General features: G+C 45.3%; 1 protein-coding gene across 1 annotated transcript in view; it reads right to left on the reverse strand.

Moving 5' to 3' along the window:
* The window catches only part of CEP192 (centrosomal protein 192), a 187,149-nt gene that overhangs the window by 164,397 nt on the left and 9,084 nt on the right, over positions 1–13,668 (reverse strand). The window contains exon 4 of the mRNA XM_050938869.1: positions 6,807–6,932. Coding sequence (XP_050794826.1) covers positions 6,807–6,932 — 126 coding nt within the window. The remainder of the gene's footprint in view (positions 1–6,806; positions 6,933–13,668) is intronic.

A 13,668-nucleotide genomic window follows, 5' to 3' on the forward strand; every position in this document is an offset into this window, starting at 1 on the left:
GCCCCCACTTTCCTCCGGTACAGGGACTTGGTAGTGATGTGGCACCTGAACCCGACACAGTGAATGGGCTCGGCCTGCCCCAGAAAAACGCCAGAGCCCTGCCCCTCTACACCAGGCATGGGTGGGATCCAAGTGTGGAGGGGCTTGGTGTGGGGGGAAGCCAGGTGTGGAGAGAGAGGTTTCTGTGTGGGGCAATCTGGGTGCAGGTGGTTCAGTGGGAGATCTGGATGCACCCAGAAACTCCAATGAGCCCCTGTGCAGGAGCAATGGGACTCGGCAGGGGATCCAGGTGAACCGGTTGGGGATTAGCAAGGGGATCTGGGTGCGGGAAGATGGGCTCAGCAAGGGATCTATGAGTTGGGGGGCTCAATAGGGGGTCCATGTGCTGGGGAAGTGGGGCTTGAGGAGTGGGAGTCCAGGTGCAGCTGGTTGGGGATCAGTGGGATAGGGGTCTTGGTGTGGGATGCTCGGAGGACCCATCATTCCCCTATTCCCTTTGTTTCCATCATCCTCCTTCACTCCCACATTCTCCTCTCCATGCCCTGTTCCACCCCACTTCCTTCCCCACTGCCTCTTCCCTCATTTCTCCTTACCCAGCTCCACTGCGGGCACCCACTTTTGCACAGAAAACAGGAAGGCTCCCAGCACACAGAAGGGGAGCAAGACTGGCACTAGGACTCAGGAGGCGGCGTTCAGCTGCAGAACCCAGACACAGCCTCCCTCAGCTGTGAAGCCCTGCACTTGCAGAAATGGGGGATGGGAGGCCAGCGGCACATAACCCTGTGTGCCCTCCCCCCATGCCTCACCTCTGTTAGGGGGAGCAATCCCCCCCAAAAAAAACTGCCCATAGTCATCCTTCTCTTCCCCCCACCCACACGGTTTCCCTTTGGTTCCCTGCCATTTTCTGCACAGAAACACAGTAATTCTGCAAGGGAGGAGGGCATATTCTGTGGGCACACAGTCACTCAGAATCCCCCTAGGAGTAAATGGTAGTAGCTGTAGCACAGATTGGTCTCTGCCATTTTTACCACAGTTGTATTTAACAATACTTTGAGCAAGATTATAAAATGAGTTGGTATGTATACGATACCCACCTATGCTATTGCTTCCGCTATTTCTACCAGAAACGGCACTACACCTGTTGTACTGATGAAACATTATAGGCATTATTTTTGTCAGAGTGTAGAAAAACCTATTTGTGGTACTTCCTAGGCAATTAACTATATTTACAATGCAACTGAAAATTGTATCAACGTGTGGCCTTCTCTACATATAGAAGTTGCACTAGGATTAACTAAAACAGCTTTTAAACTAGTGCAAATCCACCTACCAGTGTGAGCCTGACTTACAGCAGTTTAACTCTGAACCAATGGGAGCTAAACCAAAAGAAGCCAATGCAAGATTCTGAACTAGCTTAACATACAAGTTTAGTTAAATTGGTACAACTCTGTTTATACCACGCTTACGTTTGTGACTTTATTTAAAGTACTATTAATAGCCTCAGTCAAACATTGCTAAAATGGAGTTAAGGTTGGAGACTTAATAATTTATGTGATGTTACATAAACAGGAAGTCGTAATTATCACAAAGCAAATCATTACAAAAATCAGGAAACTTAAAAGAAATCCAAACATGTTAATGTATGAAAATGCAATTAGGGCACCCAAAACTCCACCCCATCACAGGTTCTCCAAGCTTCCCATATACACTTAAAACTCTCTAAAATCCTATGCATAGGATACATTTAATTTTTTTTTCCTTTATAAGGATTAATGGTCTTTTTTCTTTCAGCCAAAGGTTTAATTCTGATGTATCGCGATACCATGAATCAAAAAATGTTGGTATCTGCTTTGGCTTTAAAAATCTATTTCATCTATTTTGAGTCCACAAACACTAAAATGCTTTAATCATCATCATCATCATATGTTTTGGCACGGTGTCACTAAAGAACAGAGTTAAGTTTTTTACTGAAGAATTATGCGGGGGGCTGGATAGAAAATGACCATTAAAACCTTGTCGAAAACTACTCAAACGTAACCTGTGCACAAGATTTGAGCAAGTTTTTATGAAATGGCAAAAACCTTTGTGAATGCCAAGTTAAAGTTGACTGGTGATAGATTGTGCTCTTTGCAGAGTTCAGTAAAATAAACTTGTGAAAACCATGAAATACAGAATTACAGAACATGCACAGGTACCCTTAACTGTGCCCCCCTGGAACTAGCAATAGCCCTGGGAATCATATGCATGCAATCCAGCTGCATTCATTGTGTTAGGTAGGTGTAGCTGCATTGAATAGTGGAGGAATAAGATAGAGCAGCTTGAAAGCTAACCTGAAGTGATGGGAGGTTGTGGCCCTCTGGAGGAGAGAGTGCCCATCTCCCTTATCCCTGTGTGTGATCAAAGAAAATAAGAGCATGTGTACCATGGGAGATGAAGTATGCCTCATTTAATTGCTGCAGTGTGTAGGCTCTGTCAGTAGCAGGGCATAGTGGTCTTCTTGCCATGAGGATTGTCCATAGTTAGATGGGAAATGAGTGTGGTCTTAGTTAAGTGAAGGTTCAATACTAGTTCAGTGTTTGATGGCATTGTGTCGACAAGGCTGAAGGGGTTGTAAGAGGGATCTATGGAATTCTAAAATGTAATAGATGTGTATGTCTGCAGGGAGGAGGCTAAGTGTATGAGTGCAAGGAGCTCCTGCTCAGGTGAGAGCAAAGGCAGAGAGCAAGTATGTGTTAGACATACTAGGACATTAATCAAAAGAAGGCACAGTTAAAGTTCTCTGGGAGCATACGTTAACTTTGTATTCCCTGGTTTTCACAACTTTTGAGTCTTGCTGAATTTGATGTTCTGGAAGGGAATGAGCTATCACCAGGCAACCATACTGGTGAATTAACAAGGTATGGTTATTTAAAAAAATAAGCAAACAAATAAAAAACGAAGAAGTGTTACTGGTAGTAGTTGGTGGTAATCTTTGCAGTTATAATTATAATCCAGGTGTGCAGTTCAGATGGTCCTGTGGCCAAGTAATGATAATATCTAGTTCTGACTATGCAGTCTCATCAGTAGATCCCAAAAAGGAAAACTTTCCCCTTATAGAGATGGAGAAACTGAGGCACAGAAAGGTGAAGTGACTTGGCCAAAGTTACCCAGAAGCACAGCGGCAGAGCCAAGAATAGAGCCCAAGTTTCTTGGATTGTTCTCTACAGTAGGCCACCCTGTTATGTGATTCCTAAGTGTACCCCCTACCTCTGTATGCTCTGTTGTACTGAAATGCAGATAATGGTCTTGCTTTAAAACCTTTGGAGTCTAACTGCTAACAGAGCCAATAAGAGAAGTCTCAGACATGGTCTATAAATAACTGGACAGTTCTATTACCTGGTGGTTACAGTAACTAAGTATATGAAAGAAGACTGGTCTCTCTCCTCCCCCTATTTTCCTCAAAACACACACACACACACACACACACACCACTGACATTTCCAGCTCATCCTCCTGTTCCTGTCCCATTAAGTAATTAGCATTTTAGAAGCCAGGTATTCACAAAGCAAGTCTGGAGAATCTGTGAACTTAAAACAAACAAACAAAAACACCACACAGTTTTTGTTGCGTCCTGCATCTCAGGAACCTCTTGCACAAATGATCCCAAATTTGCATCACTAACTATACCCTGCATCTTCAAAAAGGCACAGCAAATTTCAAGACAACTCTGATATATCTTAGAGTTTTGGAATATTTAGAAACATTGTCCTTTATACAGAAAAAAACTTCTCAATCTTAAGTCTAGCAGAGCTGGAATTCCACCGTAACTATGGCCCTATCTGAATCGTGAGATAATTGTCAAATAATTGCAGCTGAGTTGTGGACAAGACACAGAAAATCATGGAAAAGTAATAACATTTATTACAGTAGAACTTCAGAGTTACGAATACCAGTGTTACGAACTGACCAGTCAACCACACACTTAATTTGGAACTGGAAGTAGGCAATCAAGCAGCAGCAGCAGAGACCCCCAACCCCACCCCAAAAAGCAGATACAGTAAAACACTTTGTTAAACAAACTAAAAAAAATAAAGGGAAAGTTTAAAAAAAGATTTAACATGGTAAAGAAACTGTTTCTGTGCCTGTTTCATTTAAATTAAGATGGTTAAAAGCAGCTTTATTCTTCTGCATAGTAAAGTTTCAAAGCTCTATTAAGTCAGTGTTCAGTTGTAAACTTCTGAAAGAACAACCATAACATTTTGTTCAGTTACAAACATTTCAGAGTTAGGAACTGTCCTGAAGTGTTCATAATTCTGAGGTTCTACTGCAATTGCAGTAATTTGGAAAAGCCAGAGAAGACCTGTTTGTTTAAGAAAAACTTGCTGGAACAATTTAAACACTCGAGTATTATGTTATACCTGCTATTCATTTATTTTTTTGATACCCAGACATTTTGCTGCAACAATATTACAGTCATTAACGCCCGGAGACGGCAGCAGGATTCACGACACCAGCCGCCCAGGTCCAGCAGCAGGACTCGGGTCACCAGCAACCCAGCTGACAACATTCTAGTGGATGCTTAATATTACAGGATCAGTAATTTCCACGATATCACAAATTAAGTAGAGCCTTAGCCATAACATATTAAAATCAATCATTAATAACTGCTTTGCTGTGTGCAGATTCCCCAGCAAAGGATAATCCTGAAAATATAAGAAGCTCTGAGTGGTGTCAAGTGGCCCATTCATCTCAATAAGATTCTCTCAGCTGAGTGAGACCATCGGATGGAGATGGATACACTTGAAACAACAGTCCTAATATGTGTGAAGTGTTCTATTCATGTCAGTGAGCGTTCCCATCCCCTCCTCACCAGTGCTGGAGAGCCTGTGATATGGATCAAGCATGCCCATTCTCAACTCGTTGCCTCAGGTGTCAGCAGTGTTCTTGGTACTTATGCCAGTTCTCTGCTTCACACCCAGATGGCAGGGCTTCCTCTGACCCAGGCACATATGGCAGGTAAGGACCCAGTTGCCAGCTCATGTGAGGGGGCAGGAGGTCAGACCCCTATAGATGGGCAGGAGCCTCTACAAATCCTGCCACATGTAAGATAAGGAGAGGTGATCAGATGCCCCATATATGGGGGGACATTGCCTTCCAGGGTAAGAGCTTTAGGACTAGGGGACCAAACTCTCTTGCTAACAATATTTCAGTCCGATTTCCCTCAAAGAGCCAGTGGTGGGGTAACTCTCGAGCAACTGAGACCCTGGTGTGATCCCTGTGTATACACGAGTTGCCAAAATATGTCAACTTTAAAGAAAAGCTCTGTGTTTTCCCCCCCTCAGGAGCTGTCTCTCAGGAACCCCTTGATCAAATAGCTCCAAATTTGGGTCATTAATCAACCCCTACCTCCCCATGAGACACACCAAATTTCAAGGCAATCTGAGTAACCATATGGATTTCAGAGCATTCATGCCTCGTCTACACCTAAAATTTAGGTTGACCTAGCTCCATTGCTCAGAGACGTGAATTTTTCACATCTGTCAGAAGTGGTAGAGCCGACCTAGCTACCATCTGTTGGAGGAGTGGATTAATTATGGCGACGGAAAAACCTCTTGCATTGCTGTGAAAAGTGTGTACATTACATCTGTGCTGCTATAGCATTTATATTATTCTGTTACTGCAATGATTAGGGGCAAAAAGAGGTCTGACACAGGGTACCAAATTTCTCAAGAGGCCTATTTTTAATTTTATTTCTTAAACTAAATAAGAGATTTACTTGGAATTCTCAGAAAATGTATTCTGTATTCAAAGTAAATTAAGTATTCTCTTCAAAATTACACGCTTCATACTTAAAAGGTTGAATCCCTGCTTTAAGTGCAAAAACTCCATCTCAACCATGGAGTTGCTACTGAGGCTTTCATAATCTGCTCACAACCCATTTAAGTTCTTGTTAAGATACCAAGAAGCAGTGATTTCCCACTTCACCTTCTGCAGAATATTGACTGCTAGACAAGATATTCAAAAGCTATTTCTTCTGAAGTCACTTCACACAGTTTGAAAACCTGTAAAAGTTATATTTGCTTGAACTTATGACTTAATTGTGATTATCCATTCACAAACTACTCTATGAACCTCACATGCATGACAGTGGAGCTCTACCTAGAAAGCTTACAGAATCCTGTAGCAAGACTACAGAGAATTAATTGAAATATTTGCACAAACTATAATGAAGGTAATATCTCCAGAGGAAAAACTGTTTTGAAATGGGCACAAGTAATAAGGAAAAAAAGAAATTCTTCAGTTTTATGAAGTTATCCAGCAAATGAAAAAAAAATTTAAGAACCACTGAACTAGAATTAAGCTCTAATAACTTCACTGTCTTCAGACATGCCTTTTAAAGCAAATATATTCCTCAGATGTTGGATTTAACCAACAAATTTTAAGGAATCATGAAAGACTCTATAAATTGCATTGCCACTACCTCTACCTCAATATAAAGCGACCCAATATAACACGAATTCGGATACAACACGGCAAAGCAGTGCTCCAGGGGGGTGGGGCTGCACACTCCGGTGGATCAAAGCAAGCTCGATAGAACGCTGTTTCACCTATAACACGGTAAGATTTTTGGATCCCGAGGACAGCATTATATCGAGGTAGAGGTGTAGGTAAGAGCAAAATAAAGCATTTAACTGCAGCCAATACTGTTGTTTCATAAAGAAAAAACAATTCAGAGTAAAGTCATTGATATTTACAATTATAACAGAATTTGCTATAAGTAATTTTTCCAATCTTTTTTAAAAGGAATAAACAGCAATATCACTTACAAGTCACCCTGAAAGCTGAGAGCTAACTTCCCCCTTGGCTCCAAAGCAGACTGATCACTATGAGAAGATGCTGATGGCAGTGAAAATCTCCCTTCTTCTAGATAAGAAGCTTGAATATCAGAAAGCCTGTTGGGAAAAAAACCCATAATTTTAACTGTTCAAATTTGCATCTTTTCAATTCTTGAAAGAGTTGACAAAAATAAACCTGACAAGTATGCATACCTCATCTACTCTAAGTAGATGATCCTGAATAACTGAAAACTGATTTTTAATTGGTATATCTAGTTTTGCAAGTATATATTAGGTGGTGAATGAGGGAGCTGTATAGTTTTTTTTTCTCCTTTATAAATACCATATGTCTTTCAGGTTACCTGTTTGATATTAAGCTGCCTGAATGCCAAAGGTAAATCAAAGGAGGCTGTAAAGAGGGGAAAAACACCAGAAACAAAGCAAGGCAAAGGTGCGGCTTCTTGAGGAAACAATGGGGGTGGAGAGGTGAGTTATCAATTGGTGACTGTCCTGTCTGGCTCTTTCCAAGCTAGAATGGTGCACTTTTCCCAAGACTGAGCCTAAGATCAAAAACCACAAAGAACCTAGAAAAGGAAGGAAGGATTCAGAGAGTGGCCAGAAACTTCTTAGGGTATCAGTGAAAGCCAACAAGCTGGCAAGGAGATACACAAAGACAGGAAGACAGATGCAGTGAGCAGGAAAGGAAAGTTGAAGGTGCAAGACTGACCCATGAGTGTAGGCATTTTATTGTTTTGGGTTTTTTAACTCTTTGCTCCATGTCCTTTGTACCGTTGAGGAATGAATAATGCTTTGAAAAAGCTGTTTCTGTGTTACTGCAAACATATACAGTCACATGCTCTCAAAGGGAAACTCTTACAGGTGCCAAAACAAATTGGGCCTGCGTCACTAAATGTTGGGAACCATGGGTCTGGAAGCATAAATCCAGTTTAAGAGTGTGTGGAACCACACAATGCAACACAGCAGGCCTGTCACCTGCGGGATGCACTCAAACTCTCAGGGTATGGCTACACTGGAGAGTTGCAGCGCTGGTGGTGCGTTTACAACGCCGCAACCTACTCACCGTCCACACTTGCAAGGCACATACAGCGGTCATCTCCCTGGCTGCAGTGCTGGCTGTACTCCTGCTCTGCCTGGGGAATAACGATTGCAGCGCTGGTGACGCAGCGCTGCTCCGCCAGTGTGGCCACCAAAAGCACTGTAAGTGGCCTCCAGAGTATTCTGAGGTATCCCAGAAAACCTGTTCAGCCACTCTGCTCATCAGTTCGCACTCTACTTCCCTGGCCTCAGGTGACCTGCCCTTTAAATGCCCCAGGAATTTTAAAAATCCCCTTCCTGTTTGCTCAGCCAGGTGTGGAGTGCAATCAGAACCTTTGCAGGTGACTATGCCTCCACGTGCCAAACGAGCCCCAGCATGGAGCAATGGCAAGTTGCTGGACCTCATCAGTGTTTGGGGTGAGGAAGCTGTGCAGTCACAGCTGCGCTCCAGCTGTAGGAATTATGATACCTATGGGCAGATCCCAAGGGCCATGCTGGAAAGGGGCCATGACCGGGACGCGATGCAGTGCAGGGTTAAAGTGAAGGAGCTGCGGAGTGCCTATTGCAAAGCCCGCGAGGGAAACTGCCGCTCCGGTGCTGCCCCCACGACCTGCTGTTTTTACAAGGAGTTGGACGCGATACTTGGGGGTGACCCCACTGCCAATCCGACGGCCACGACGGCCACCTCAGAGCGAGGGGGGGAGGAGGGAGGAGGAGAGGAGAAGGGGGAGGAAACAGAGAGTGAGGGTACTGGGGTGGAGGGAGACACCCCGGAGTCCCAGGAAGCATGCAGCCAGGAGCTTTTCTCAAGCCAAGAGGAAGGTAGCCAGTCGCAGCAGCCAGTACTTGGTGAAGGACAAGCAGAGGAGCGGGTTCCCGGTAAGCAGCTTTTATTTTCAGGATGGAAATGTTTCGGGGGGGAGGTGGGGTTAAGGCTGCATGCATGCAGCCCATTGATGTGGTCTATCACGTCGCAGTAATCGGCCTCCGTAATCTCTTCAAAAGTTTCAGCCAGAGTGCGGGCAATGCGCTTGCACAAGTTTATAGGGAGAGCCACTGTGGTCCTTGTCTCAGTCAGGCTAACGTGTTCGCGCCACTGTGCCGCGAGGGGTGGGGGGGACCACTGCTGCACACAGGCAAGCTGCATAGGGGCCAGGGCAGAATCCGCATTGCTGTAGAAGACCCTCCCGCTCTTCCCAGGTGACCCGCAGCAGTGAGATAGCTCCCAGGATTAACTCCTGTGGAAAATGTTGGGAGACTGTTCAGTGTAGATGCCCCCTGAAGCAGTTTGCTTTCCCCAACACACAGAAACCCCTGCACATCCCTGAAGCAATCAGTCCCCCTTATCATTTCATGGCTCCTATGGGTTATGTTCGCTCTGTTTGGTATGGGAAAAGTATGCTAAAGTGAAGACTGTAGACTCCTTCATTGTGTGGGAATAACTTTCTGGGCGAGATTATAAATGCAGCCTCTGTTAACTGTTGCCATTTTGCCTTTCGAAAAGTGTCCTTGACTACTCGACTGCCCGTATCATCCACTGCTCAGAGGCTAGAAAACCTCAGGAAGAAACCGTGAAAAAGCAAAGAAGACGTGCTGAAAGCAGTTATGGATCACTCTGCCAGAGAGAGTAAAAAACTGCAGGACTGGAGGAAAAAACTCCAGGACTGGAGAGAAAGGGAAAGCAGGCTCCGCCAGAGAAACGCAGCGGCTAAGAAGAAAAGCACAAAACAGCTCATAAGCATCCTGGCACGCCAAGCGGACTCTATCCAGTCACTCGTAGCCATGCAGGCAGAGCACTACAGTGCCGCCCCCGCCCCCCCCATCCCAAAGCTCTTTCCCTTGTGCCCCAAATGTCAGCTCCAAACCCCCTTCCCCAGCATCTACGTTCTTACCACCACCAGCCGCCCCCAACACCTGTACATTCACCAACCAGCCCTGAGAACTATGACCCTTACTCTCTGCACTCAACCCCCATCACCATACAGTAAAGGCATCCTGAAGTGCAGCAGTCACTGCACACCACTCCAAACAAGATATACTCAAACCTGTGACTGTACAGTTCCCCACCCCACCCCCTTGCCCTTTTAGGTTCCCAAAATGTTGTGTGTCTGTCAAGGAAGTTATTTTCTTTTCAATAAATGAATTCTTGGCTTTGAAAACAGTCTTTATTATTGCAGTAAGTGAACGATACCGTAGCCCAGGAAAGAAACAGGCACTGCAATTTCAGGAAAAACAGATTCCTACTAACGTTGTAACCACTGCACTTCACTCCCGTGCAAGGCACCAAACATTACTGTTGGTTTTCAGCCTCAAATTCCTCCCTCAAGGCATCCCTAATCCTTGTAGCCCTGTGCTGGGCCTCTCTAGTAGCCCTGCTCTCTGGCCATGCAAATTCAGCCTCCAGGCGTTGAACCACAGATGTCCATTCCTGACTGAATGTTTCACCCTTCCCTTCACAAATATTATGGAGGGTAAAGCACGTGGATATAACTGCAGGGATGCTGCTTTCCCTCAAGTCTAGCTTCCCATACAGAGACCTCCAGCACCCTTTTAAAACGGCCAAAAGCACACTCCACAGTCATTTAGCACTGGCTCAGCCTGTAGTTGAACTGGTCCTTGCTGCTGTCAAGCTTCCCTGTATACGGTTTCATGAGCCAAGACATTAACGGGTAAGCGGGATCTCCAAGGATCACAATGGGCATTTCGACATCCCCTACTGTGATCTTGTGGTCTGGGAAAAAAGTCCCGGCCTGCAGCTCCCTGAACAGGCCACAGTTCCGAAAGATGTGTGCATCATGCATCTTTCCAGGCCAGCCTGTGTTAATGTCAATGAAACGCCCACGGTGATCCACAAGCGCCTGGAGAACCATAGAGAAATACCCCTTCCAATTAATGTACTTGGATGCTAGGTGGGGTGGTGCGAGAATAGGAATATGCGTCCCATCTATCGCCCCTCCACAGTTAGGGAAACCCATTTGTGCAAAGCCATCCAGAATGTCCTGCACGTTCCCCAGAGTCACGGTTCGTCTTAGCAAACTTGCATCAACACAATTCCAACGGTCGACTTTCCCACTCCAAACTGGTTCGCGACCCATCGGTAGCTGTCTGGAGTTGCCAGCTTCCAGACTGCAATAGCCATCCGCTTCTCCACCGGCAGGGCAGCTCTCAATCTCGTGTCCTTGCGCCGCAGGGTGGGGGCGAGCTCAGCACACAGTCCCATGAAAGTGGCTTTTCTCATCCAAAAGTTCTGCAGCCACTGATTGTCATCCCAGACTTCCATGATGATGTGATCCCACCACTCAGTGCTTGTTTCCCGACCCCAAAAGCGGCGTTCCACGGTGCTGGGCATTTCCGTGAATGCCACAACCAATTAGTGTCATACATGTCAGGCGACTCAACATCATCAGACTCCCCATTGTCACTTTGGAGCTGAAGGAATAGCTCAACTGCCAAACGGGATGTGCTGGCGACACTCATCAGCAAAGTCCTCAGCAGCTCGGGCTCCATTCCCACAGAAAATCGCACTGCACAGAAACCGTTGGGAGACTCTCAATGGCGCCAAACGTGGACGGAAAAACAGTGACTGCTGGGATGTGAAGCGATGCATCACGGGGCGTTGGGACAGGAAGCAGAATGACCCACACCCTTCCGTCCCCTTCCCACAACCCACGGCGCCAAAATGGGACGAGGTGCTCTGTGGGATAGCTGCCCATAATGCACCACTCCCAACAGTGCTGCAAATGTGGCCACACTGCAGCTCTGGTAGCTGTCAGTGTGGCCACACTGCAGAGCTTTCCCTACACAGCTGTACGAAGACAGATGTAACTCCCAGCGCTGTACAGCTGTAAGTGTAGCCATACCCTCAGAGTGGTAGCCGTGTTAGCCTGTATCAGCAAAAATAATGAGGAATACCAGAGACTAACAAATTTATCTGAGCATAAGCTTTCATGGTCTAAAACCCCTTCATCAGGCAGTTCATCCTGTTCCTGTGACATGCCCTTTGTACTTTAAGTGCCTACTAGAATCATTTGAACTTTATTAATGAAAATCAATTCTGAAATTATTAAGTGTTGCCATCTCACTCTGAGGTGGCTGATTTGATTTCTCTCATTTGAAATGGAAAATGATCTTGGAGGATGAGATTCAGATGACAGAAGGACATGGCTCATTTCTTGCTAACAGCTATTTATGTTTAGGGGACTTGTGAGAGCAGAGCTTCTCCAAGGGAGAGTGCGAGTTCCTTGTTTCTCCAAACCCATTTGTGACCACTAGATTTCATCTTTCAAGAATAGTGAATGGATTAAAGATCTTTTTTTTTTCTTGGTGGAACAGAGGAGTGCTATTTCAGAGGCTCTCTCCTTCCCTTCCTCCTGATTCTGTACACTATTCATGCACTTAATACCTATGAGACCTGCTCATCTTGTTATTTGTATGCATATAGCTCCCACTGAAGCAAATGGAAGTTAAGCACGCCTAGCTCAGGGAATAACCGGGCCCTGATAAAAGACAAGACTCATCTGGTGTCTGAGTACAATTCCTTTCTTTCCACCAACTTCTGGCCAGCAAATCTCCATCTTTACTTTCTTCTGTAAATCAGTCAGCAATCCCTATATACAGCCATCTGACAAGCTCCACAGAAGTAGACTAAGTGTGACTTTAGGGAATACAGTAACTCCTGCTTAACACTGTAGTTATGTCTGAAAAATGAGACTTTAAGCGAAACGATGTTAAGCAAATCCAATTTCCCCATAAGAATTAAATGTAAATGGGGGTGGGAGGGTAGGTTCCAGTGGATTTTTTTTCACCAGATAAAAAACTATATATTATATAGATATACACACAGTATACGTTTTAAACAACAATTTAATGCTGTTCACAGCTATGATGATTGTGAAGCTTGGCTGAGGTAGTGAAGTTAGAGGCTGGAAGAGAGAGGGATATTTCGCAGGGAATGCCTTGCTGCTAAATGATGAACTAATACTCGGCTGAGCCCTCAAGGGTAAACACATTGTTAATGTAGCCTCTCACCAAGGTAACATGAACAGGAGGGAGGGGAGACAGCATAGCAGACAGAGACAGACACACACCTTGTGTAGGGAAGAGAGAGAGGGAGACAGATGCACATTGCCCCTTTAAGTAAGTTGACCCACTTAAGTGCATTGTCTTTTTAAGTGGATCAGGAAGTTGAGACAGCAGCTGCTGCTGCCCCAAGCTCTGTCTCTCTCTGTCCTGTCCCCTCCCTGCTCTATATGGAGAAGGGGTAAGCAGGGTACAGGAGCAGGGGGACACCCTGACATTAGCCCCCCACCTTCCTTCCCCCCCCCATCCACAGCAAGCAGGAGTCTCTGGGGGCAGCTCCAAGGCAGAGGGCAGGAGCAGCACATGGCAGTGGGGGGAGGGACAGCTGAACTGCTGATTGATAGCCTGCTGGGTGGTTGCAGCACAGGGAACTTAAGGGAGCAGGGAGCTGATGGGGAGCTGCCAGTCCACCCTGGTTCTAAGCCCCCATCAGCTAGCTGCAATGGGCTGCTCTTAAATGAGCATGTTCCCTAATTGACAATGAAACATTAACCATGACAACTTTAAGAGAGGAGTTACTGTATGCTGCTATGTACGTGAGGTATACGCACAAAAAGATGAATATAGCTAGGCTGATATGATCTACATAACCTACAAGAAGTTATTTTTGGCAAGCCTTTAGCACAGAGGCTTGATTTGGTAGTTCCAGGTTGTAAGAGACTAACCTTCCAAATGCAAAGGGGTCATTCTGAGGAAGCTACTACTTTGGGAAAGTTCT

The sequence above is a fragment of the Gopherus flavomarginatus genome, chromosome 2, assembly GCF_025201925.1.
Source record: "Gopherus flavomarginatus isolate rGopFla2 chromosome 2, rGopFla2.mat.asm, whole genome shotgun sequence".
Classification (NCBI taxonomy): Eukaryota; Metazoa; Chordata; order Testudines; family Testudinidae; genus Gopherus; species Gopherus flavomarginatus.